Here is a 26,847-nt window from a genome sequence, read left to right on the forward strand (position 1 = left end):
CATACACACACACACACACACACACACACTCATAAATGCGAACCTAAATTCAACACCAAAGCTTCATGTCTCTAACTCTATTTTGTTACAAAGTACTTCTCATCGACGTCGAAGGTATGCATCAATTCTGCAACATTGCACCACCTTAAGATTGGGACTTTAGTAATGATCTCGATCGCTGATAAGGTGTGGTTATAGATAGCAAAACTTTTATTGAAATAGAACGATGCCTGAAAAGAATTATAGTTGACCACGCCGACTACAGATTTCTACTACTTCATCAGCGACATCTTGAAAGAATTTTTACACAAACTGTTACTTTGAAATCCCTCAGTACATGTTTACCTCTTGTCTTCGATAATTCTATTTGCCTTTCCCATCGAGGCTTATAGTCGCAAAGTATAACTGGAATTTAAAATTCTTCTAGGTGACAACATAGTTATTTCGATGCGATCTATGAGTGATTATGTTTATTTTTATTGCCGACATTCCGATATTTCACTGCTTCTTTTTAAGATGGTGGTAACTATGGTGGAACTTTCCATTTGAAGAAGTGTGTCTGTTTAGCTACATTGTAGTAAAAGTGTTGTAAAGTCAAATAATAGAAAACGTTAGCTTCCGTAGTTATTTCGTTGTGTATGGACATAAAAAATCTTGATTCAAAATCGATTACCTCTGATTTCTATTTACCATTTTCTCAAATTATGCAGGCATATATTGGAACTGAAGTACACTAGACTGTTTGTTCTCTACATCGAAGGATACTGTAAGTTGGAGTGGAGTATAAAATGTTGCCAAAGTATATCGTATTTTGTTTTATTGAAGTCTGTACATACGTATGTTATTTGTCAATCATATTCGTCTGAGTTAAATATACCAAATCGGTGGTCAGCTCCGCAAAGTATCTTCTGGATGTGATTTTGGATTCACTTTAATCACTTCTCTCAGGCTGGGAGACTTCCAAGTGTAGTGTGCTCCTTTATTACGCTGAATTTTTTTTTATATGTGTGTATCCTTTTACAAATCCAGTCATATTAATGTGACCACCGCCAATGTTCGACGTCAGCGAGCAATAACACCCAAATGGCAGGTGTCAGAAACAGCAGTGGAGGGTATATGAAGCGTGTCGAGGAGACGCGTAAAACATTGCTGTCGTTGTCTCACTGCGTAACCGGAGCGATTTATCTGATGTTATAAAGGGCACAGTCATTCGATTTCGGGTCAAAGGTGGAAGAATTCCAGATATTGCTAAGTTTGTAAACTGTTTGCTTGTTACAGTGGTTAAAGTATACCGTGTATGACAAAACAGCTGTATCCTAAATCGGTGACTAGGCACTGTGATGCATCACCGGCCATAGACCACAAGGGTGAACCACGGTTGAGCGGATATGTATGGGTGATTAGAAGTCCTACTCATGTGCAACTGACCGCCCAGGTAGACTAACGAGCTACCAGAAGTTTCTCCTCAAAGATCGCTCAGCGAACGTTGCAGTGTCTGGGCCTCCGCAGCAAGCGCGTGGATCACCACCAATGCTGACTGCTGTTCATCTGCGACGAAAGCTTCAATTTACACTCCAATACATCAACTGGACGTCCACTGGGTACTGACAGGTGGCCTTTTCTGATGAATCCCTTTTTATGGCCCATCAGAGGGGTGGGAGTTGGACTGCGAGGCGTGAAACGTCCGAAAGCTAACGCTCTGCAACAAATATAGCCTGGGGAAAGTTCCGATTGTGTTGCTTAAAAAACACAACGAATGAACACAGGTACGCATCTATCCTTTCGAACCATGTCCACCCCTACATGCCGTTTGGGTTTCCTCGGCTCGACACTGTCTACCAACAGGAAAATGGAGCGTGTGAAACAGCTTGCAGTGTATTTGCGTGGTTCAAAGAGCAACAGGTTATGTTTACCGTACTTCTCTGGTCAACAAACTCCCGGAATTTAAACTCAATCTGTAGGACCCCATGGTCCGGGCTCTTGGCACCATGGATCCTCAGCCGAGATACCCAGCGCAGGTGGTCACGGCACTGGAGTCGGAACGGTTCCACATCGCTGTCGGTACCTTCCAGAATATACTGACTCTCTACCTGCAAGTCTCGCAGAGATCTGCGCTACGTAAGATGGTTATTCAGGCTTCTGGACAATGTAATTATGTGTTCTTACACTGTCCACTCAACTTTTTCCATTTCTGCAACTCATTCTTTTCATTAGCTCAGCTACTTCCAGTCATTAACGTCGGTGTTACTCTTTTTAATACCTAGTACGGAATAAGATGTTTGCACTTTAGACACCTTATACGGACGTGCGTCATAGTGTGAATACAGCGAGTGCTGTACAGTAAATACTATGTTATTCGCATGCATCTCCAGGATTTCATAATATACCTACCCGAAAATTAAATGATATACAGGGAAATGATACACACCAGAGAATAGATCATCTCTCCAAGTTTCGATTCGTTATTGCAGTAGGAGAGGGGCGTGTCTGATCACGGAGACAGATCACACATTCCGTACCGTAAATTAGTTCATACATGAAGCTAAGGAAGAGAATTCCCGAACAATTTGTGTCAGTGACTTCTGTGAATAACATGCATGTATCGACGTTGCCGAATCGTAAACGAAGCTCACAATGAACACCTGTAATGTGAGTTAATAACTCGGGAAGGTGCTGACTACAATTGTAGGAGCGAAATTTTTGCATTCGTGCAATGCGTAACCAATTTCATAATAGCAAACGTAAGTTTTAAATTGATAACCTGCAAGCGGCCATGTTACCGAATTTGAATTTACTCAGATGCCTAGGTATGCCTGTGTAATGGACGCTCTTCATACTGTGATGAAATTTGTTTTATACAGTCAGGAGTTGATAACTGTACGAGATTGTAAACACACAGATACACCTTTCTGCCCGAAAACAGCTTTATTCCATACGTTGTAAATGTGTTAGTGCAGCTTCGTTACAGCGACATCTTTTCTGAAAGGACTTCATTCCTGGAATAACGCTCATTCAACAGCAGTCATCTTCGAATACATAATGCACTATGCGTTGTGTTTCTCTTTTTGTAGTTCATCTGTTATTCTGTATATGTGTTCTGCGGTATAAAAGAACCTCAAGTACTGAATTGGAACATTCTGGAAGTATCAAGATAAGAAAGAAAGGAAAGAGTAATGTTGGAGATTACAAACAGTGTGTTATAAAAACAGCAGGAACTAAAGGTCATGAGTATACGAATCATAAAGGAAAACATGCTGCAGAAAGAAAAAACGGTGAATACTGCTGATCAGGATTGTGTTTTTGCGTCCGCAAATAGGACAACAAAGTAGAGTTTTATTCGTTTCGCTTCCTTCTACTTTCCGTGAAAGGCTCACGGAAAGCGACTACTATTACATTGCGTCGCTTCCAAGATTTGGACACAAAAAATAAACAGAATACATTCTTAATTCCAGAATGAGATTTTCACTCTGCAGCGGAGTGTGCGCTCATATGAAACTTCCTGGCAGATTAAAACTGTGTGCCCGACCGAGACTCGAACTCGGGACCTTTGCCTTTCGCGGGCAAGTGCTCTAACAACTGAGCTACCGAAGCACGACTCACGCCCGGTACTCACAGCTTTACTTCTGCCAGTACCTCGTCTCCTACCTTCCAAACTTTACAGAAGCAGGAGAGCTTCTGTAAAGTTTGGAAGGTAGGAGACGAGGTACTGGCAGAAGTAAAGCTGTGAGTACCGGGCGTGAGTCGTGCTTCGGTAGCTCAGTTGTTAGAGCACTTGCCCGCGAAAGGCAAAGGTCCCGAGTTCGAGTCTCGGTCGGGCACACAGTTTTAATCTGCCAGGAAGTTTCATATCAGCGCACACTCCGCTGCAGAGTGAAAATCTCATTCCGGAAACATCCCCCAGGCTGTGGCTAAGCCATGTCTCCGCAATATCCTTTCTTTCAGGAGTGCTAGTTCTGCTAGTTTCGCAGGAGAGCTTCTGTAAAGTTTGGAAGGTAGGAGACGAGGTACTGGCAGAAGTAAAGCTGTGAGTACCGGGCGTGAGTCGTGCTTCGGTAGCTCAGTTGTTAGAGCACTTGCCCGCGAAAGGCAAAGGTCCCGAGTTCGAGTCTCGGTCGGGCACACAGTTTTAATCTGCCAGGAAGTTTCACATTCTTAATTGGTCTTCTTGCTGCAAAATCGATATGTACTACGAGGACGGCCATGGGACGTGAGTCTACTAGGAAACGGTCACAGACGTCTATCTACGATTTTCTTGTCCCAGTAAACACTGAACGACGTAAAGTATTCCGTACTACTTTCGTTTCTCTCTTTGGTACAGTAATGCAAAGAGTGAGAAGACTTCAGTCATTGATGCTTCAGAAGAAGGCTCCACAAGATATGCGGCGAAATGATAATAAGAATCGTATTATGGTAAACTCCTTCACGATCGCAGTCATTTCCCGCACGAAATTCTTTGTACTCTTCATGTGAATTTAGATATTTGCCCTCCAGGCTGAACACCAAGGCTATTAACGATTTGTCTAAAATAAAACCTTCAGTTCTGGCATTACATACAGGTACTATGCCATATATTTCATGAAATGTTTCAATCTGAGATTCGGTCCACCACTAGTTGTCACATACATGAACTGCAAAGAACTCACACTAAAAATGAAAAGATCGATGTTCAACGATTCTACTAAAAGAGTAGCTCTGCGCAGCTTATTGTACAGTATCATCGAGCTGTTAACCTCTCCACGATCATGAAAATTGCTGCGAAATAATGCAGACATTCTGATTTAGTTCTTCGTATTTGTTTTTGCTTCATGCCAAACTTAGCACTGCCCAATCTGCCTATAAAGGACGTATTTAATCTTCGACAGCTATGGGTAAGGGTATTTGTATTCGTAACATGAACAATAACTATTCTGTTATGCACTACACCATGAAGGCGTTGCGAAGGAAGGTTAAAATGAGCTGTACTCCTTCCTCTTTGATCATCTAAAAGAACATGTACCAGAAAATGTCAAAGAGCTACATCTGTTTTCCGACGGTTGCTTTGTGCCAAATAAGAATGACTGTTGGATTCGAATGTGGGGTCTGTTGGGGACACCAAAAGTTTTGTTAAACTGGGACTATTTTTTCGTATTCGTGGACATTCATATAATGTATACGACATGAAATTTAGTACAGTGAAACGGGTAACTGACAGAGTTTATGCTGTTAAAGAATATCGTGAAATGATTGCCAGTGCTTCCAAAACCGTAAGTTCATCATAGAGCTAATAGAAACTAAGTGATGGCCAACATTCTACAGGAAATGAAGCTTGTCGAACGAATCAGAAGACATATATGTCCCAAAAACCAAGAAAGTTAGATTTCAACCGTGTTCCTTTAGGCATTTTGAACATAGTAACTTACATTTAGCTTTGTTGCTTCTGAAAACGTGGGAGGATTACAGACGCACACGTTCGATCTTTTATTTTTATAAATGTCTTTTGTATTTAATTCTGATAATGCTTATTCTGGACCAGTGGCTATTAACACGAATAAAACAGAAGAAATTCGATGTTTACTTGATTATATTCCTCATTATTATAGATTTTTCTAAGAGGGTATGATGAAAGTTACACTGGTGCCGCTACAGCTGCTGCTGGTGATAATAATCAGTGAAGCCAATTGGTACATAGTTTGATAAGAGTTACAATACTGTGAAACTACATGAGTAAAAAAAAGGAAAAACTTAAAACACTACTATAAACGTAACTTGACCATGCATATGAATTACTTCATCTACATCTTGTTTTGGATTTGTGCATTTCAAAGAGTTTCAAGACTTAGCAACTGCAGTAATGACAAAATATGCATTTCATTCTGTTCTTTAAACTTTGGGCAAACCCATCCTATTACAGCCCATACAGTCACCTTCAGAATAGTTTCCTTCCCTCCTGAAACTTAAGATTTTAAAGTAAGGACATTTCAAAAATTACTGTATCAAATGTATTAGAGCTGCCTTTTCAGTTATTGTTATACACTACGCGTGAACCACAGTAAAAGAAATCGTTTGATATAGTTTCAAAAAATATCCGTGTTCCTCAGAACTTGTGAAGAGCTCAACTAAATTTAACTGCGAATATAAATCCGAGACTTGGCTATAAAGAGTCCATTTCAAGGACTGCTCCGAGGGCTCTGAACGGCGGTAAGCTATTCGCAGCGAGCGAGTAAAACCAGCCCTGCCGGAGGAGAGAGCCTACGTGCCCCAGATCGCCTGATTCGGAGGCAGCCGGCGCCCCCACGTGCCGACAGTCTGTTCCAGGAGCGCCCCTACTCGCCCCCCATCGCATCGCAGCGCATCGCCCTAACGATCCAGCTGCGTGCCGATGGCCGGATCGGGGCTGCGTGCTGCTTCCCCTAGAGGTCGCTTCGACCTCCTAACGTTTTACGCCGTCGTACGGACCCTTGTGAGGTGGGACTGTGGTTCCGTTAGGCGGATATTGTCAGTCTTAAGATTCACATAAACACAGTCATTTAGCAATAAAAGAGGACCAATTGGCAACACTGCAAAATATTTAAAATATCCATCAAGAATTGCAAGAATTGTAAGATTACTTCATCCTTATTTCCATGTCTTCCAGTACTCATAAAACTCGAAATTGACTTTAAAAATAGTTAATGAAGAATTTATTCTTTGGGTTTGTTTACTTCACCTGAGCGAGCGAGGTGGTCAGCATTCGGGAGGACGACGGTTACAACCCGAGTCCGGCCGTACTGATTTTCGTTTTCTGTGATTACCCTAATTCGCTTAAGGCAAATGAAGGATTGGTTTCTTTACAAGGGCACGGCCAAGTTTCTACCCAATCCTTACCTAATCCGATAGGACCCATCACCTCCCTTTCTGGTCCTCCCCCCCCCCCCTCCCACCCCAAGATCAACCAACCAACCAAGCTCGCGCCTACGATTCGTGTCTTACATTCTACCAAGGTTTTACATGCCCAGTACCTTATTTACCGCAGTTTCCTCTAGCAACTATAAGAAAAATGTTAATAATATCTGTCGTGAAAAGATTGTTTGGAACTAGGTTTGTCTATACCTGAGTCGATTTGTAATGCGTTGCTAAGTAAGACCCAATATCAATAATGGTAACTGTATTACTAGTGTTCATCTTGAAGTTACCCCAATAATTTATATTAGACTTCGAACTGTAGACGGAGGATGTCGCCACCCTGACACATCTTTTCCGCTGACCACCGACCAACCAACTGCCTGTAAATTTCACAACAGGAGATGGCACTCTTGATTGTCCTCGGTAAAAAATTGACACCATCTAGCTCTTGTTCCTGATTTGGTAGGACAGTACTTGTACAGTAACTACCACTAGTACAAATTTTAATAATAACAGCGGCAGTAGAAGTTATAAACATATTTATGCAATAAGAAACTGATTTATTGTGATACAGTAAGTTCTACGAGAAAAATTCAGCTATGAGGGGCTGTCAAATGAAAACCAGACATCAACCTCGAAGGGACCATGGAATGATTCCATTCAAAATTAATCACAGCACACTTTAAACCATTTATTCCACTGGGAGACAATAAATCAATTCATGTATTGTAGAACGCAGTAGGCGGCTGACAGTTCCACAACCACACTTATTCCTGCACGCACTTGTCCTACTGAAACCGACGCCCACGCAATTCTTTCTCCAGGTCACCAATGGTGTGAAACTCACACAGTGAAAGATCCCGGAGATTCTGCAGTGCCTCCCAACCAAATCGCTGAAGCACAGCCCTTGTCCGACTGGTATCTTGAGACCGGACGTTACCGTGAAATATAATGCTTCCACCAGGCAGCTTTCCGACAGCATTCCGAATGGCAGAGCCAGCAGTGGAAACAACCCACATCTGCCGGCAAAAGAAATCCAAAGCTTTTTACACAAATTTCGATAGTCATGGTGACCTCCTTCCTCGACTGCAGGTTCCCTCTGCACGTATAGTTCCTCGATCGTCGAACCACTATCAATGCGCTGCGCTATGAAGACACTTTGCAGAAACAGTGGCACGCCATAAAGTCAAAAAGCACTGGAACGTCCTCTGAGGAAATCATCATGTTGCACGATAAAATCGCTCTCGCAAAGCTAGTCGGACGAAGGATAAGCTCCAGCGATTTGGTTGGGAAACACTGCAACAGTTTCCGCCCACCCATGTGATTTTCGCATCGTTGACCACTTGAAGAGAGACAAGCGTAAACGTCGTTTTCAGTCTGACGAGGAAGTGCAAGGGTCGGTGCAGGTGTGGACCTAGTCAGTGGCTGATAGCGTTCTAAGACACAGGATTCATCTCGTCTCTCAGTAGGATAAATGTCTTAAGCGACATTAAGTTGCAGGTGCTCGGTTTTAATTTGATTGCCCCTTACAGATTCTCTCAGCCGAGGACTCAATTGAGGATCATCAGGATAAGTAATTCTGATGGGGTAAGGAGCACGTAGTAGCATATGCTGACATAATTCTCGTCAGTAGCCTCTGTCTTTCGTAGCTGTAGATGTCGTTCCGACATCTCATACAATGCAGCGGATCATTTCTAAGTTACATTACTGCTTCGAAATTTATGTAGCTAAAGTAATAATGATCTACACCATAGAACATAGCTTTGTAATTCAGAAGCAGCCGTTTCAAATGTGCTCGTACAAAAAGATGTTAGAAACGGAAGAATACATGTAAGGAAGTGTTACAGATTAATGTGACTTATACTAAGTAGTTAACTTTTTGTTTCGAAGGAATAGTCCTGTGAAGAATTTCTAACAGTACTCTTGTCTGACAATATCATAGAGGTCGTTGAATGTTGTAGGTAATTAAAAGCGAAAACACTACCTAACAGTGAAACACAGATATGGCGGCATCAAATCATTCCAAAAATAGATTACCGTTTAAAAGCCTGCAGAGCTGCTTTAAGTACATATTGGTAATTACTGAGTAGATTTTTCCAATTTGTAATCTTCTTCAATTCATAGAAAAGACTATTACGTAGGTTAGAATTTACAAAGCTGACCTATACTGCCATGCAAGTACTTAAGGCGAGATAAAGTATCATTGTCATCGTATGCAAATTATTACATATATTCGACGAATTTTTAGGATGGGAACGACGAGCGGATTTCCACAATATGCAACTGAGTCTACAACTACAGAAACGTCGTGTTACTTATCGATCACCTTTTTACTCTATGTACAGACAAAAATTCTTTATCTGACTTTGGGCTCGCTCAGTTGGTGGTGTCATCCACCTCACACACCTAACGTAGTAGATGTTCACCCTGCACATGACTGAAGGAGACTTATGAGAAGGTTCTGGGAATTGACGAAAGTATCTTTCAGACGTCTAACACAACTACATATTTGTTTCTTAATTTTTTGAACTTTTGAAGTACAAATGAGTGAAAAACATTTCGGCACTCTTTGTACACTAACATCATATTGTTATCTGTATGACCACCATGTTTTTTCCCAAATATTTTGGTCGTGGTTTGGAGAATAACCCACTAAGAATGTGCCTGTTACTGGGGCTTACAGCGCAATGTACAGTTTTGTTCTAGCGGCAGATATCGCTGTTTCGCTATATTTGTATGAAAGTGTGGACACATGAAGAACGTATAATCCGAATTCCAGTGTGATTGATTTCCAACATGAGGCAGAGAGATGCTGCGATTATTGAAGGGTTGTTTTGTTGCAAGACTCACCTGAGTAGTAGGACTCGTCGCGCTCGTGGAAGTTGTGGTGCCGCATGCTGACGTCACCGTCGCCCGCCTGGTGCAACTGTGGGATGAGGTTCAGCCAGATGGCCATTTTATGCCCGCGGTAGTGGCTCTTCATCCGAGGCTTCAGCGCTGCGGAAATACAGTGAGAGGGGCTGCTGTGAATTTCAAGTAAACAGGAAACTCGATAAAGTAAACTCAAAAATGGTTTTGAGCACTATGGGACTAAACATCTGAGGTCATCAGTCCCCTAGAACTTAGAACTACTTAAACCTAACTAACCTCAGGATATCACACACACATCCATACCCGAGGCAGGATTCGAACCAGTGACCGTAGCGGTCGCGCGGTTCCAGACTGAAGTGCCTAGAACAGCTCGGTCACACCGGCCGGCAAAGTAAATTCGCCCTCAAGAATACCGAAGTATTCCATTTTACGCTGCATGGCACTATTGCAATCACATGTGTCGTCAGGCTACAAAATCTAATGGTCCCTGAACATTAACGATCAGTTAGAGAATACCGTATGTCATTACGATAAACATTCGGCCATTACGTCCATATAGGCAACACCCCAGATGATTTCCTATGAATTACGTAAGTCAACGTTACTAATTCTTCCCTTCTATTCTTTTTTACAAAGAGAGGATCAACTGATCTGCTTGAAGTCTCTCTTCGGATGCAGTGAATAAAATCCGACTTATTTTATAAATATTTCGGTCTTCGTTGCCAAAGAGAATTGCTTTTCCTGACTGGAGAGCATAAATCATATAGTTTCGGAACATATCACTACAATGATAGTACAACAGTCCACCCTACATCGTAACAGAATATTACTATACGAAGAGATATGGATGCAAAGTTTCCGTGAGCTGTGAGAAACAAGAGGATGATAAGTACCTGAATAGTAGTTAAATGATTATGTATACAGGTTTCTTAATGAGGATAGTTTTGCTGAGGATATTATCCACATTGACTCTATAAGTGTTTTACCTCTTAGCCGGCCGCGGTGGCCGTGCGGTTCTAGGCGCTCCAGTCCGGAGCCGCGCTGCTGCTACGGTCGCAGGCTCGAATCCTGCCTCGGGCATGGGTGTGTGTGATGTCCTTAGGTTAGTTAGGTTTAAGTAGTTCTAAGTTCTAGAGGACTAAAGACCACAGCAGTTGAGTCCCATAGTGCTCAGAGCCATTTCTTACCTTTTAGTTCCAACTAAAATATTGCACTGCGATCCAATAATATTTATAGATTCAGCCGCTGTTATCGTATTGTTTTTATAAACACGAAATAAGGACTAAACATTGATGTAAACAGTACATTACATATTGCTACTCTGGCTCTTAATCTTTTTGTTGAAGGCAACACAGAGTGTTGCAATCTGGCATTCAAAATCTGAATCCCATATGCTCAAACTTCTATTTTACCGACTTAAAATAACATAAAATAGTGACATTTGTATTAAGATACACATGTAATTCACAAATAGCTACCTGTAGTAATCGAGTCAATAGCGTCTGTTATAAGCTATTTGGGAGTTTCAGTTATGACAACGGTAAATGCACAAAATTAAATAGATTACCAGTTAGAAGTGGAGCTACTACGTGCAGTCTTGCAGGAAAATTACGAATAGATACTTAACTAAATATTCATAAAGTTATGAGAGTACTTGTTTTTCGGTGGAGATGAAACAAGGATAATCACCAAAATGGAAAAACGCAATACAGAGGCAGCACGTCAGTCAGAAGGTATGCAGCACTGTGTAAGATAATGAACATGGTAGATAACTGCATAAAGCTTTAAGTATGAATAACACAATAAAAGATGGCTTAAGAGATAGGAATATTGGAGCAGGATGCGAAACAACAGATTACCAAAAAGAGCTTTCAAGGGTGTGGGTTGAGAGAGTATTCCGAATCAAAGCTAAGAATTAGTGGCAGCAACCAGAACGAGTCACGCTGTCTAAACTACACTGAAATGGAAGAGCAGAAAAGAGAAGAGGTAAACACATTATATAATTACCATTCATAACACTACATCCATAAATGCACTTTGTTTTGGTCCTATTATTTCCCCACAACACGTAATTTCAGTTTGTTGTTTCGGCATCCCACTGTATATGACTGACAGTCAATATAGCAAATGATGTAGGAAACTAAGCTGTAGTGTAGTGTGGATGAATCTAGCAATCTATCACTGAGCACACACGATCGAGATAAAGGCGACACTCCACGAACTCACCTAGACTGAGGTACTGCTGGTTGCCAGTCTCGTAGGCGTCCCAGTGCAGCGCACGGTAGCGGGTCTTCTCCTGCGGGGTGCCGTAGTCCGTGTTCTGCTCACGGGGCTCGTTCGGGTCGCTGCCAAAGCAGTTGTGTTTAGTCTGGCGGTAATTACACCAGCAACATATCCAGTACATCATATTTATTACAGTACTGGTACGGTGACAGGCAAGTGTAGTTTGTGTCATAAATAACAGTGAAAGCTGAGATGGTGATAATATATTATACTAGAAGCGAAAACATTTTCTGTCAACATATACTCTCGAAGGAACAATTTCTACATGAGTGCCAATTTCTGGTTAGAAAACGTCTCTGACCTCATAATGAAATATTTTCCCACTTAGTACAAATGTGTATGAAGGCCAACTTTTCGATTAAGGCCCATCTAATTGTGTTTAAAATTCTCCCATTACCAACCTTAACTATAAGTATAATACTACTTCAGCACTTTATCTGTTACAGTTAACTGCTCGGTTGCATGTGTTATCGGAGGTGTTACCCGTGCGGACCTCGCATATGATGCAACACTGAATTTGTCTGTGTTATGTGGTATACTTCCAAACATGGCTTTACTATTTCGTATATTCTGACAAGCCTGTAAATTACACGCCCCCGTTGTTCAGCCGTATCAACGCTAATGTTGTACAAGTGATTACATTGGCGTGTTAGTTATCTTGTTTCATCATCACCAAAATGTGGCGATGCCCCATTCACCAACCATGGGCCGTGGGTAAGATTCGGGAACAGTTATATGTGGACGTAATCGAAAAGTTCACATTTAAAACACGTGTGTGTCAACCGTAACTATTGATCGTAATTACTTGGGGGCAGGCTCATTTGTGGACACAAATTTATAATGTCATTATAATGCACTTTCACACGAGCCACTTTCCGCTGTCATATGTGATTCATTTTGTACAAAGCGGACTCCTGACTGCAGTATTTACTGTTAATGTATTGTATGCCTACTGTAATACAAATTGATGTTACTCTATTAGAGGCGTTTGGGTCCACCTACCATGCAAAAATAAGTTACTTATAAATTCTGAAACATGTTCATCATCGATGTATCGGAGGGTAATTTTATTCAGTTCTCATCTTGGGTGCGTTTTGTGTGGTACAGAAGTGCAGCTTGCTAGTGGAGTTCCTTAAAAACATGTATCATGTGCCCATGTGCATTTCCACAACAGAAGAGCATACGAATGAGAGGGAATACTCTAAAAATTTCTCGGCAGATGACAAGCTACCTGTGGAAACTAACGTAAAGAGTCATATAGAACCCAACACTTTATAAAAACGAGAAGTGAATAAAACTATCCGTTGATGATGGTACAGAGGTGCTGAAACATGTTTAGGCATTTATAAACATCATTTATTAGTAGATGGAACTGAAATCCAGTAATTTAATCTACAGGTACGGCTACTGTTAGAATTTCAGAACTAAACGATGAATAACTGAAAATGGCTTTTGTGCAGGGTCGATTTAAAGACCGTGTAACGTTAGGTAAGGAGAAACATGGAAGGGTGGGGGGGGGGGGCTCGTGGGTGGCAAAGTTGTCTATGGTTGGGAACTACGATGATGCCAGGTGAAGAGAAGGGATGTTTGACGTGAGTGCACACGAAACCAACGCGGACACTGTCAGACAGGAGCTATAGAACAGTTAAGACGTGGTCAGAGGGAGGCTAACCTGATGCAAGAATATTTATAACTAAGAAGCCTTGAATAAACCATATAGTTGTGTATGGCATAGAAAGGAGACAGCATGTCGAATGATATCACACTGGAATGAAGATTTGAGATCTGGTTCTAAATTGTGTGAGCAATAGTAGCAAATCAAGTACAAGGCCTGACCAAACGGCATCTGACTCAGCATACTATCCGACGAACCTCAGGCATAGGTCAGTATTTGTGTCGAATCTATGATCGTATTTGTGCTATTTCAAACGTGTTTCTCTGTTGCAATTAACTCTAGTGACATTACGTGAAACAGTTACTTTACACAAATTCTACAAATCTGAACACTAGTGTCACTGTGCGACGACACCGAATAAGAAACGAATTAATGAATGGTCAGAATTATAAAGAATTTGTTTTGTTCGCTATACCTGAGCGAAACCAACTACTCGATACATTCTTTTCAAGTTCAGTACTGACAAGTTTCTCGTGAAACTAGCAACTGGGATACATATTATAATCCAACTTACAGTTAGAACAGAACAGAAGCATTTGAAATGTTGTGGTACAGAAGAATTCTGAACATTAGATTCCATATTTATTGATTTCGAGAAGGATGCTGACACCTTTCCTCGCAATCGACGTCTAATCGAGTATTGCTTTAGTTATCTGACTGGATCCGTGATTTCCTCTCAAAGAGGTCACATAGACGTAGCAACAACAGAAATGATATCTGGCGTTCACCAGTAAGTGTTATTGCCCTTCTGCTGTTCTTAATCTATATATATAATGTTGTGGGAAAGACTACGTTTTATTGGCAGTGAACTTTGTTGACGCAACAGGTCTACTAAAGAGACTGCCTACACAACGCTTGTTCGTCCTCAGCTGGAGTGCTGCTGTGCTGTATGGGATCCTTATCAGACTGAAGGAGGACATCGAGAAAGTTCAATGAAGGGTACTTCGTTTTGTCTGACAGCCAAATAGCTGAGAGTGAGTCATGGGTATGATAAAGCGATTTGAGACGACATCCATTAATAAAAAAAAAGTGTTTCTCGTTGACGGGAGATATTTTCACGAAATTTCAGTCAACAGCTGTCTCGTATGAATTTGACAATATTGTGTTGTCGCTAACCTACATAGGTAGAAGCGATCATCATAATAAAATAGGAGAAATCAGAGCTTATACGGAAAGATTTAAGTGTTCATTTTTCACATACGCTGTTAGAGAGTGAATCGGTAGAGAAAGTGTTTGAAGTAGTTTGAAAGGCACTATGCCGGACATTTAAGTGTGAACTGAAGAGCAGTCATGTAGATGTGGACTTAGGTGGGTAGGTCGAGTAACCAATGAGGAGACACTGTGTGTAACAGATGGAAAAAGCAATTTAGGTTATAAAGTGGCCAAAATAAGTTATTGGTTGACGGGACACGTCCCAAAGTATCACCAAATTATCAGTTTGGTAATGGAAGAAAATGTTCGAAGGGAGGAAGGCGGCACAAAACTTGCTGAGGGAGAGGAAGGGAAGAAAGCAGAAAGAAATTCCAAATGGATGTAGGTTGACGTAGTTATTGAGAGATAAATTGGCCTGCACAAGATAGGTTACATGGGTAGCAGCATCACACAACTATTCACACAGGAAATAACAAGAAAAAAACCTGATGAATCTCCAGCTGTGTATCACTGACTTCATTTAATATGCCATGTCTGCGTAGACTTATCAGGATTGCTATTTTCTTGTTAACAACGCTTCTCCAGAGTTGGTTTACAAATCATATTACTAAAAGAATACATAATTTCCATAGATTTCTTCACCATGAGGACGTTCTTCCAGAAATAAATATTACATATAGTTTTAATTGCTAGTTAGATTTATTTCCGATTGCGGTAATTGATGACTTCCTGTGAATTATGTTCGTTTAAGGTTGCAAGAAGAGAATTTCTTAAAAGGTTGTGAAAATTGGCTTTCGTATGGGTATAGAATGTACATGCCGAAACTGGAGAGTAGATCATTTGGTACACTGTAATAACTGACCTTAGTGGAACTGAATTGCCTGTTTTAAACACTCTACACTCATGCCTTCTGTATTCATAACTCTACTGAACTTTAAATTACTTTTCTAACATAGTGGACTTAGACGGGATCATGCGGAGAAGCTATTTATGCCGTCTCATGAATCTTCCATAGTTTATGTATCGCTCTTACGATTGAAATTCTTTTTTTTTACCCAATGAGATTGACTGTGCAATCTTAAGTGGACATCACAGTAATATGACTATTGTATCCATCGCGACGACACGTTCCTATGACGAAATATCACCGAAAAGGAGTTTTATAACCTAACAGATATTCACCCGTGAGTTAGCACCGATATGAGAAACGCGCAGGCTGCATCACGTTCACTCTATGGGATGTACGCAGGTAAGAGAGACGACGTGATACCTGGAAGTGCCGCAGACGTGAGCGATAGCGTAGGACACGTACCCAGTCTTGGCGAAGTTCGTGAGGAAGGTGAGCACGGCCTCGGCGACGCCCATGTCCTGGCGGGAGAAGTTCTGCGGGAAGTTGGGCACGCCGCCCACCAGCGGCAGGCCCAGAACGTAGCTCACGTCCTCGCCGCGGACGCTGCCCAGCCGCTGCAACACGTGCCTGAGTAAGTGCCAGACTCACAGCGGCGGCTCAGCTGCCAGTCACTGTCTCTCTGCAAAAGTGTCGGCTAGGGGCGAACAAGACATCGTGGCGGACAACGCATGGGAATAATTTACGAGGGGAAGAGAAATCGAAAACTAGTTACATAATTAATTTTTGGTTTGTGTACGAAGTTATTCGAGACAAAAGCCCTTGAATAAAAACTTCACAGTTACTTCACTCCGCGTCCGTAGATTACGTCTGTGATTGCTTGCTGACCAATGTCCTTTGTAGCACCAACACTTACATCAGGTGGTAAACTAGGGGAAACTCTCCTCTGTGCTCTTTCCTGACCAAGTAAATCAATCCATTCATTACTACATGCATAGCCCATGTAACTATATATTAAATCTTTTATTACGTAGTCTAGTTTCAAGGTCTATGTTGATCACAAAGTCCTAACAGGTATGTTACTAAAAATTGTCGTTTCTTTAAACATGCTTGTTTGTTTATCAGGCTGTCCTCAGCCACCTATTATACCCGAGTGTTGCAACGCCTTTTCGGCTTGGGTAAGCAACTGACTGTTCGGCTCTCAGGGTTGGAACCTCGATAGGGAAAGTTTCCACGTCTAGCCTCGCCATTGCTGACTAGGTCACTACAGCTATCGCCAGTTATCATTGCTAATCACTGCTCTCACTGCTAACCATTTCCCTCACTACCAATCATCGCCCTCACTGCCAGTCACCATCCTCACTGCCAGTCATCACCCTCGCTGCTTGTCTTCAGTCTTAGTTCCCGTCATCGCCCTCACTGCTTGTCATCGTCCTCACTGCCAGTCACCACCCTCGCAGCCAGTCACTGTCCTTGTCACCTCCATAGTCCTCGACCACTACCATTGCCAGTCACCACCCTAATGTCATTATACCTCCTGTTTTTCACTGCCATCGCGGACGTTCTTCCTCCTTCCAGCTGCTTGCATGGTATGATGTGCAAACACGAGACTACATATACAGTCACCTGCAAACTCCTGTACTACACATCCAACTCTACTCAATCCTTCAGCCAATACTCACATTCCCCACCTGTTCCTCCTACCATCCCAAATTCCCTGCTACTCGAATGTCGTCGTCTCTTTTTTAACATATATTGCTTCCACAATCTTGACAGATGCCACCTTTCCAGATTATATGACTTCAGCATGGGCTGCTGCTTCATCGTCGCCACTGCCGCCGCCACCACCACTGCCACCTTCATTAGAACTGCACCCATCACCAGTGTCACCCGGAATTATTGCTGCTCCTTTGCCATTATCACTGCCACTACATCTATGCTCAGAAGTAGAAGCCCAGTCATAACTAATTCAGCCACAACCATGCCAGCATCGAACCTCATATGTAGCAGTGATATCGTAACAAGTGTATCAGCTTCCACTCCATCTCGAGGTAAGAAAAAGGACTTACAGAAAAGCATCCCACTTGACACTAAAAAATCTCATACAATCCATCCTGAAGAAACCTCAGAACATCCAAAGCATCTTTCCATGAAACCCACCACCCCAGCAGAACAAGACCTACCCTGCTACGATTCCACAGTATTCATGTAATCCTGTTGTCCAAACCCATTTACTACACAGATTTCATGCCACTGCGTTTGGCCCACAGGCACCTCTGCTTCAATTTAGACCAACAACTCAGAGAGAATCCCTGATTTCAGCAGCCGGCCATTTCCTGCTGCTGTGATCAAGGGTGATTATCTTGAGATGACAGCAGGGGAACTCGAATGAGAGGTAAATTACTATCCTAGCTCCGGAAATCTGAATTCATCACCAGTCCTGTACCACATTCATCATCCATGTCTTCTCTGAAAATGCTTCCTCCTCCTTCGATATAGAAGCCACATATATGACAACAAACACAAAGCAGAACCTTTCTGATCCCCAGACTGACATTCCATTCACAATAACAGTTTTATTGCAGGTGGAAAAAAGCATCCACGTGCAAAGCCAACCACCCCAACACTGTTCTACTCCTCCTTACCTATCGCTTTCTAACACCTGTAAACAAATCCATCCCACCTATTTTCGTTAGTATGCAGCTAAATCCCCTACATACAAATCTGTCCGCCACTGGTAGCTGAGTGGTCAGCGCAACGGAATGTCATACCTAACGGCCTGCGTTAGATTCCCGGCTGGGTCGAAGATATTCCCAGCTGAGGGACTGGGTGTTGTGTTGTCCTTATCATCATCATTTCATCCCTATCGACACACAAGTCGCCGAAGTGGCGTCACCTCTAAAGACTTCCACGAGGCGAAAGGTCAACCCGACAGGAGGCCCTAACCATACGGCATTACCATTTCCACACACAAACCTGAACTGACCGTCCCAGTCTCCCTTATTGTCACATGACTTCATCTATGCAGCTCCTACCGCTGAGGCGACATCGATTTCATTGCTACTTCCCTTCAAAATATCCACCAATCGGAGTATCCATATGTCCTCCATCAAGCCATACCAGCTGTTCATTTCGCGTTCCATTAAATACTACAGCTACATATTCCCAAAATCAACTCCAACTTCCTATTTACCCGACTACACACTCTCATCTAGTACTTCCCTACTAAACCTTAGCAACTCATGGCAAACAACAGCACCCATCCCCATGCCACAGCATGGCTCAGTGCTTTCCATAGCCACAAATGTCCCTAGTCACACACTACAACTTTACTTCCGTCCCTCCCATCACGTTCCACATCTTCTCACTGATTGGAGTTGGTCGCTAAGTAAGAAACTGCATTGGTTTTCGTGCAGCTTGCCATGAAACGTCAACTTCTCCTCATTAGCACAGCCCTGATCCACTAACATCATAATTTTCTCAACTTTCTATGTTTCTAAACATCACTGTCGCGTTTCATAAACTGTTGATTTAAGGGCAGCTACTTCGCTGATGCTAGCCCGCTCCTGAAATGGGCAATGAAATGACAAAAAAGTATCTTCTCAATTTTATAAGTTCTAGTAATTACGGAGGCACTGAGTACAATACATAGATCCGAGCCTATACAAACAGTCCCACGTAAATGCTGCACACTCACAAGAAATACCACAAATCACGGTAGCTCTCAGACAGGGATTGTCTTTAACAGATCATAACATTTATTTACTTTTCCTGCGTAGCTGGAGGGCTTGCCTGATTATTTGTTGTTTCCATCTCTACCTATCTCCCTCGTCGCTGCATTACGGAAAGGAATCGACGCTAAGTGTTGGTTGTCCTGGCTTGGTCAAAGGCATCGCGTACTGCTTTCCTCGACAGAGTTCACCTAATACCACAGACTAAATACCCGTCCCTTCTGAACACCGAAGTCTGATGATTAATGCCAGATCTATCTCTGGACATACACATGGGAGTCTCACCAGTATTGCGACAGTCAAACTAATCACGTGACGACGGTAGCTGGGAAAGCCATCGATAATTTTGGATTTTCTCCGAATTTGGCGCGGAAAGCTAACCGAGAAATTTGCAGCCAATTTTTCTTTTCTTCACGTACTTGTCTCTTGTCTGCAGTCCCGGTAAACAGTGTACACCACGCGATCCCTCATCGTAGTACGTAGCTACGTGAGACTAAAAAAAATGGCGCGGACAATCACTACTAGATTGTGATTCCTCCAGCGGTGCAAACGTACCGATCCGTAGGGATTACAGAGCCTAGACATATAAATGCATATATAAAAGCAAGCAAAACGTTGGGCATTCTCGTGTTATAGCGGTGCCGCAACCTGTCGGATAGGTATCGGCCTGCATCCGCAGAAGCTCCATTCTTTCATAGGACATTCGTGACGCGTACCATTCGGCCTCCTTCCGAGTGAATCAACAGATTGAAGCTACAGCACTCGCATCCAGCAATTTTAAACAACTTAGAACAAATAGGGTGTCAGAGATATCGTTCGGCGATAAAGAGTTTTTAATAAACAGAATCTGTGGTTGGACGCCCGATCCATGCTGGGATATCGACGCGTCAATAAGAGGTTCCCTGTAGCAACGTCTTGGGGAGTTAATCAGAGATGGTGCTTGATTGGTTGCTTGCTCGAGGCGGAAACTGCTATCTCTTTTCATGAAATTATTCGCCAAATGAATTACCACTGCTTTGTTCACTACCGAATTCCAAAAAGATGTAGTCGACGGAAGAAACAGGAAGCTGCCATTCAGGATAGAGAGGCCAGTGTTGATATTATGTTATGCTAAAACCGATTTAGGAAATCGAAGAGTCGGGTGTACAGTCAGAGTTCTGGTGTTCAGAGCGGCTTTCATAGACCGTCGCGTCATTTTCCCAATTTATGAGAAGCCTCATTCATAAAAGATCTCCACTTAAGGAACGACGATGATGCAGATACATTTAAATCCATAGTTTTTCTACCGTGTATAAAAGTCTGTCGTCAGCAGGTCGGATCCTCATCAATCAGGAAATTATCATTCGTCCACCACCGAAGGCTGATCTGACGCTTCGCAAATCTATATGTTATGAGTTCCCCAGCTAGCGTCACCTTTCATACATTGAACAGACGACAACTACACTCTATGAAAGATGCATGGAGCACCTAAGGCACACATCTGGTTCTTACAGACCAAAAAATCTGCTGTGCCAGAACACTACAGCGACTTTGGTCTAAACTATGCTGTACCGAAATTCTACCCTCGACTTCATCATTGTGGGACTCGGCGATAATAGAAGTAGTGGCATTTCGATACCGAAGAAGTTAGTTAGCAGAGATAGACATTTCAGCTAGTGCAAGGTATGGGACCTGGAGTTTTCTTTGAGCGCACGTGAGGGGAGCTCGAGTCGCGACAGCCGAGGCGAACGTGTGAATAGTGGACCGTCCATGGACCGTAGTAAGTCACAGCCGGTCGCTTCAATACCGCAATATCTTGACAAACGCAGACGACGGAAAAGATATCGCTACGGATTCCGCATATGGCACCACTGATGCAGGACTTGCTATTTACGTATTAATGCAATGGACGTGCCCCATTAGAATGTAGTAATAGTCATGTTAATGGGGACCTCCTCCTTAGCTCAGTGTACAGTCTCTCTGACTGCCTTTCGGAGGACGCGAGCTCGGTTCGCGGTACAACCAAGTATTTTTCGTCTGTCGGAGGACTGGAACACGGTGCATTCAGCCTCGTGATGCCAACTGAGGCCTTACGTAAATGAGAGCTAGCGCCTACACGCTAGAGAAAGTCGACAGCGACTGGAATAGTAATCTGCTGTCCCCACGCCCCTTCATACCACATTCACTGACGCCATTTGCAGAGGGCGACACGGCGGTCGATTGGTCCCAGTTGGCCCTGACGGCCATTCGCTTCTGCTGTCGTGACTCGAGCTCCCCTTATGTAAGGTTAAAGAATTCTCCAGGTCCCATACCTTGCACTGGCTGAAACCGCTGTCTCTGCTGAGTTTTACTTACTTTTGCTTTTACGAGAATAGGACTGATTCAAGGCACCTCCACGTCACACGTCACATGTGGATCATAAGAATATCACTCAAAATGACCTCTTACAGAAAAGGTGCTACTCTTCTGAAAAACAAGAAGGCCTGCTACAAAAGAGACGATTCGTCCACCAACTGAGAATGAAGAAGGCTTTAAGGAATCACACAAGACAACGGTCTCAGCGGAGCTCACGTTAGTGCACTCTGTAACAATCAGTTACACCTCCGCAGCAATTGAAGATATTGCTGACAACGGTGAACCCTCACACGCCATTGCGCCAAGGGAACGAGGCACGTCATTATCACCCATCCGTCTCGAGACGAGCCTAGACGTCGTAAAACAGGACCTACCTGTAGAAAGTTATGAATTTCGCTCGGTCACCAGGATGAAATCTACAATATCGTTCGTTCTCGTTAGTGCTATCAATAATGAATACAGCCAAAGCCTCTGTAATGACGTCTATCAAAGTATGTGATATAACAGCTGAAAACTTGCGTGCTAAACGAGAACCCCCACAGTGCTTCTGACGCTAGGTGATAGACCACACTGCTCGCCGATGTACAGTGCCTGTGCGCAGAGTAAAATGCTCCCAACAATACCAAAGCAAGAACTGTACACTACGCAAGAAGCGTAACAATCCTTCTATCTAAGCTGCAATAAACCTGGGCAAGCCGCCAACTATAAGGATGCAAGGCATTCAAATGGATCGCGTTAGGCTGCAGAGCCGGTCACTGTGGCCGAGCGGGTCTAGGTGCTTCATTCCGGAACCACGCGGCTGCTACGTTCGCATGTTCGAATCTTGCCTCGGGCATGGATGTGTGTGATGTCCTTAGATTAGTTAGGTTTAAGCAGTTATAAGTCTAGGGAACTGATGACCTCAGATGTTAAGTCCCACAGTGCTTAAAGCCATTTGAACCATTTTTAGGCTGCAGAACACATCCCGCACAGCTAGAAGACTGATGTAAATTGAATCCTTGTGCTTCAACCGGACATCTCAAACAAAAGCACGTACGATCACCGGGGTACTAATGTTGTAAATTACTAAGTGTCTCCTTTACTGGCCACGAAAATTTACAATCAAGCTAGGACCCCTAGATTCCCCCATTATCCCTGGGAAGCTGCAGCTCGTTACGTACAAAGTAGCGAAATCGCTGATAGAGATTGAGCCACTAACGACAGAGCTATCAATACTGGCCCTCAAGGCTTGGATATACTGACTATGGTGCAACAAACCCCGGATGCGAAGCTCGCCTTCGTCAAGTAGCTGTCGCATTCCATCCCAGCTCCGTTTCGAAGAGGTTTGCAGACAGTTCAGCGAGAACGCTGTCAAATGCAACATGGACATTGAAACACGATATCTCATTGTACGTGTCTACAATGCGATTTTCATCCACATATAACAAGGAGGGTTCATACAGCTCCTTCATAAAGGTGACATCCTCATGTTCCTTGTGGAAAAAACGAAGCTCTACAGAACTGGCTGTCTGCTGTAGATCGCACACCGTGGAATGCCAACGATCACATGTCTGTCGGCCGCACCTCTCAAACGCCCGAGACTCCACTCGAACCGCGGTAGAGCCAAGAAGTCAGCGAGTACACCATCAGAGGGCGAAGCCGCGGCCGCGCCAAAATCTCAATCGCCGCCACGATCTAGATTCTGCTTCTGTGACCCAGCCAAACAGCCATTCACAAAGATATAGTACTCCGCACTTGCGGATTTAAGCTCTTGCTGGGGCAGCAGAGGGCAGCCGGGAGCCGATTAAATGAACCAGAGGCGCCGGCGCTCTTCAGCTCAGACGTCGCGCACCCAGGCACCATATTTTGCCATCTCGGCGAGTCTGGACTTTGTCATCGTTCGAGTGACTGTAGCTAGGAGCACTAACTTGTTCATTACTCGTGCTCTACAAGCACTTATCGTTCACGACGTGTGTGCTACATACTGGCTTGTCGGAACATTAACTTTTGTTCTACCAGCTATATCATCCAGCAACGGACTTGCTTTTTTTTCCCAGTTATTGTCATTTTGTAAGATTGTCTCATTTACTATAACATTTCACAACAGTTCTTCTTGTCACAATAAATTTTCTGAAGAAGTTTTGAATTTTTTGGTGTTAACTGATTAGTTTCGGAAGACACATTAAGAAGAATTTTTTCCCGTATTTAGCTGGGATCTCAGAACTGTGAGAATTCGAGATATTGGTGTCAATAAATATTTTTCCAGTTTGAAGTCTCTGTACTTATTACGTCTCACATAACAGAACATTGACGGAGATCGAGGAACCTTCATCGCCGTCGACACAACCCGAGGACGAATAACTTCCTTAGCGGGATACATGCCACCACGAACCGAACAGGAACTCAGCAGCTTCGTGGTATTTTTATATTTTCTGCCACAATTTTTTTCATAGGCGATTTCAGTGTAAAAATTTTGGCGTGGAATTAAATTCTAAAGAACGCAAATCGCAGGAGATTGCAACATGTCGGGAAGCGACAACAGGAAACAACTGTTGACCCCGAAGACCTCAAAATCTACTCGCCTTGAGGACAAGCAGACGCGTTCGATGTCAGCTTTCACATGTCATCTCAGCGGAAGCAACGAACGCCCCCGCATCGACTTTCCGTAAATTTTTCTTCTCGGTGCAGAAGCTACCTTCATCGCAAAAAGGGGCTTTGACAGAGAGGACTCCACATAGTTTCCACCCTAAAATCCAGACATGGGCCGAACTGGGAAAAGACGCTTCCTTCATTTATTGCGAAATATGATAGGGGGTGAGCCCAATGCAAAATCCGACGACATGATGGATTTCTTTGCGAATAATTTCCACAGAATTCAATATCCGATGGGTCCAGCACACGTCTATGTGCTTCATGGAAGACTAGTAATATTTTACATACATGACGAAGGGTTAGCGTCTGTTACTGCTGAAGAAGTCCGCTGCCAGATTCATAATCGAGGACGGCTGCAGGGATGGACCTCATTGACAATAGCATACTTAAACACTTGCCGCCCACGGCTGTTGGCCAAGTCACGCAGTGGTGGTATAAGTAAGTAATGGAGGTCTTGGACTACCATAAGTTCTTTGGAGCCCGGCTGGTGGATGTATAACATCTGGAACTAATGTATAAATTGCTAATACGAGGACTTTAAATGCTATACGTCAGACTATTGCACAACAACGTAGATTACGGAGTGTCATCACTTCGCCCCATTGCTACGGCAAACCACAATATTCGATGCTTTGCCCAATCCCAATCTGCTGTATACGGCGAATATCCCCACAACATGAAGGATGAAATTGTCTTCATGCGCCGGCCGCTGTGGCCGAGCGCTTCTAGGCGCTTCAGTCCGGAATGCGTGGATGCTACGGTCGCAGGTTCGAATCCTGCCTCGGGCATGGATGTGTGTGATGTTCTTAGATTAGTTAGGTTTAAGTAGTTCTAAGCCTAAGTCAGATGTTAAGTCCCACGGTGCTCAGAGCCATTTGAACCATTTTTGAACTGGCTTCATGCACTGATGAACTGTCTGTGCACCAAGAGCCCTGAAGCGCAAGTAATCCAGCGGCAACTTCAGATTGCGATAAATCAACTCGACTACTGGGCGATAATCCAAATAAGACACAGGCCACCGTAATTAAGCGAAATCGGTGGTATCAGCACCTCTGAGGCCTGTAGCGTGAGGAGAACATCCGTAAATTGTCCACCATCTGCCTGAAACATTGTCGTTAAACTGGAAAATGTCTTAACTTGAGTCATACGTACGTAGTACGTGGCAGGATCTTGGGCGACTCAGGGAACAAGGCCTAGTGCGCAAATCACACTCTACGCACCCCACCCGTGATGTTCCTTTTATCTACAAGTTTCTAATACGACCTTTCATCAATATGGGCCAGTCGCGTGGAGCAGTGGTACAAATATCTACATTCGGTGGCGGCAATCCGTAACAGGGCTGTGCGACAGTCTCTTGGAGGGAATGTCCATCGCGAGAACTGCCCCTAGTGACTGATGTACTGTGGCTGAAATATAAGCATCGACAAACTGCAGGAGAATTTTACCGATAGACTGGTAGATCTGGAAACATACAAATATAACAAACCTGGGCATCAAAGGCAAGTACCGCCTCATTTTACGTTGGGCACACCACCTCCAGAACCATACGGAGGGCTTGTAAATAAAAGAAGTTCAAATTTGACAGGAGCAACAGGCGGCATGAAATTTGTTATGCGTAATGACACTTATGCCTAGAACATACGTAAAACACACAAGATTGAAGTTAAAACACAAAGTATGTTAAAACTTCGCCGGAAACTTGATTTTAAGAGTGTCTGGTGTTGAACCTCGCTCGTTCGGTTTATAGAATCAGTCTCACTCGTAATATGGCGGAAAGTTATGCGGTCGAAATATCAGTTAAAGTTCAGGAGATTCTGTGGCTGTATGTCCGAAGTCTCATGTACTAAACAAAAACTAATTACGTAAATGTAATCACTCTAAAATCTGACCATGTGGGAAACAGGGTATCACAATGAATATCTTATCGAATTAGGCTTATGAATTTAAAACAGAATCGTACCATAATGTCCTTGTCTTTCTGCCTTGGTGGCACTGCCATCGGTCACAATTTCCACCATGACTATATAGTGTGCTGAAGTGTTGATAGAACTGCAGACGTGCGTGTCTAGGTTACGCAGTCGTCCCAGTGCAATGGACGAGGGAAGGAAAACACGGACGAGACAACACATCCATTAATACCTGCCGTTCACGAAAGCAGCAGCATAGTTGACAAAATATATGATTTAGTGGTGTAGGCATACCGACTTTGAATAGTAATCGAAGCGTTGTTGTTTCCAGTTTCGATGCCCGCCATTCCTTAAATTCTGAATAAAAAATCATCGGCAATGGCGGCCGAAGACTTCCTGCATAGGAAGTCGCCCTCATTCAACTTTTTCAAAGAGAGTGGAGAAATGGACAGGATTTAAGCCACACTCTTCGCCCTCGTGTAGGAAACTGCCCCAAAAGGTGGAAGAATCAACAATGATTAACGGCACGAGAATGTAAAGGCCGCAAAGGCATAA

At 43.3% G+C, this 26,847-nt stretch overlaps 1 protein-coding gene across 1 annotated transcript in view; it reads right to left on the reverse strand.

Annotated features, from left to right (window-relative positions):
* Positions 1-26,847, reverse strand: part of LOC124775683 (neuroligin-2-like) — a 327,437-nt gene that overhangs the window by 47,956 nt on the left and 252,634 nt on the right. The window contains exons 6-8 of the mRNA XM_047250511.1: positions 16,155-16,306; positions 11,959-12,077; positions 9,712-9,858 (exon numbers count right to left, since the gene is read on the reverse strand). Of these exons, the coding sequence (XP_047106467.1) occupies positions 9,712-9,858; positions 11,959-12,077; positions 16,155-16,306 (418 nt within the window). The remainder of the gene's footprint in view (positions 1-9,711; positions 9,859-11,958; positions 12,078-16,154; positions 16,307-26,847) is intronic.

Source organism: Schistocerca piceifrons, chromosome 2 (genome assembly GCF_021461385.2).
Source record: "Schistocerca piceifrons isolate TAMUIC-IGC-003096 chromosome 2, iqSchPice1.1, whole genome shotgun sequence".
Taxonomy (NCBI): Eukaryota; Metazoa; Arthropoda; class Insecta; order Orthoptera; family Acrididae; genus Schistocerca; species Schistocerca piceifrons.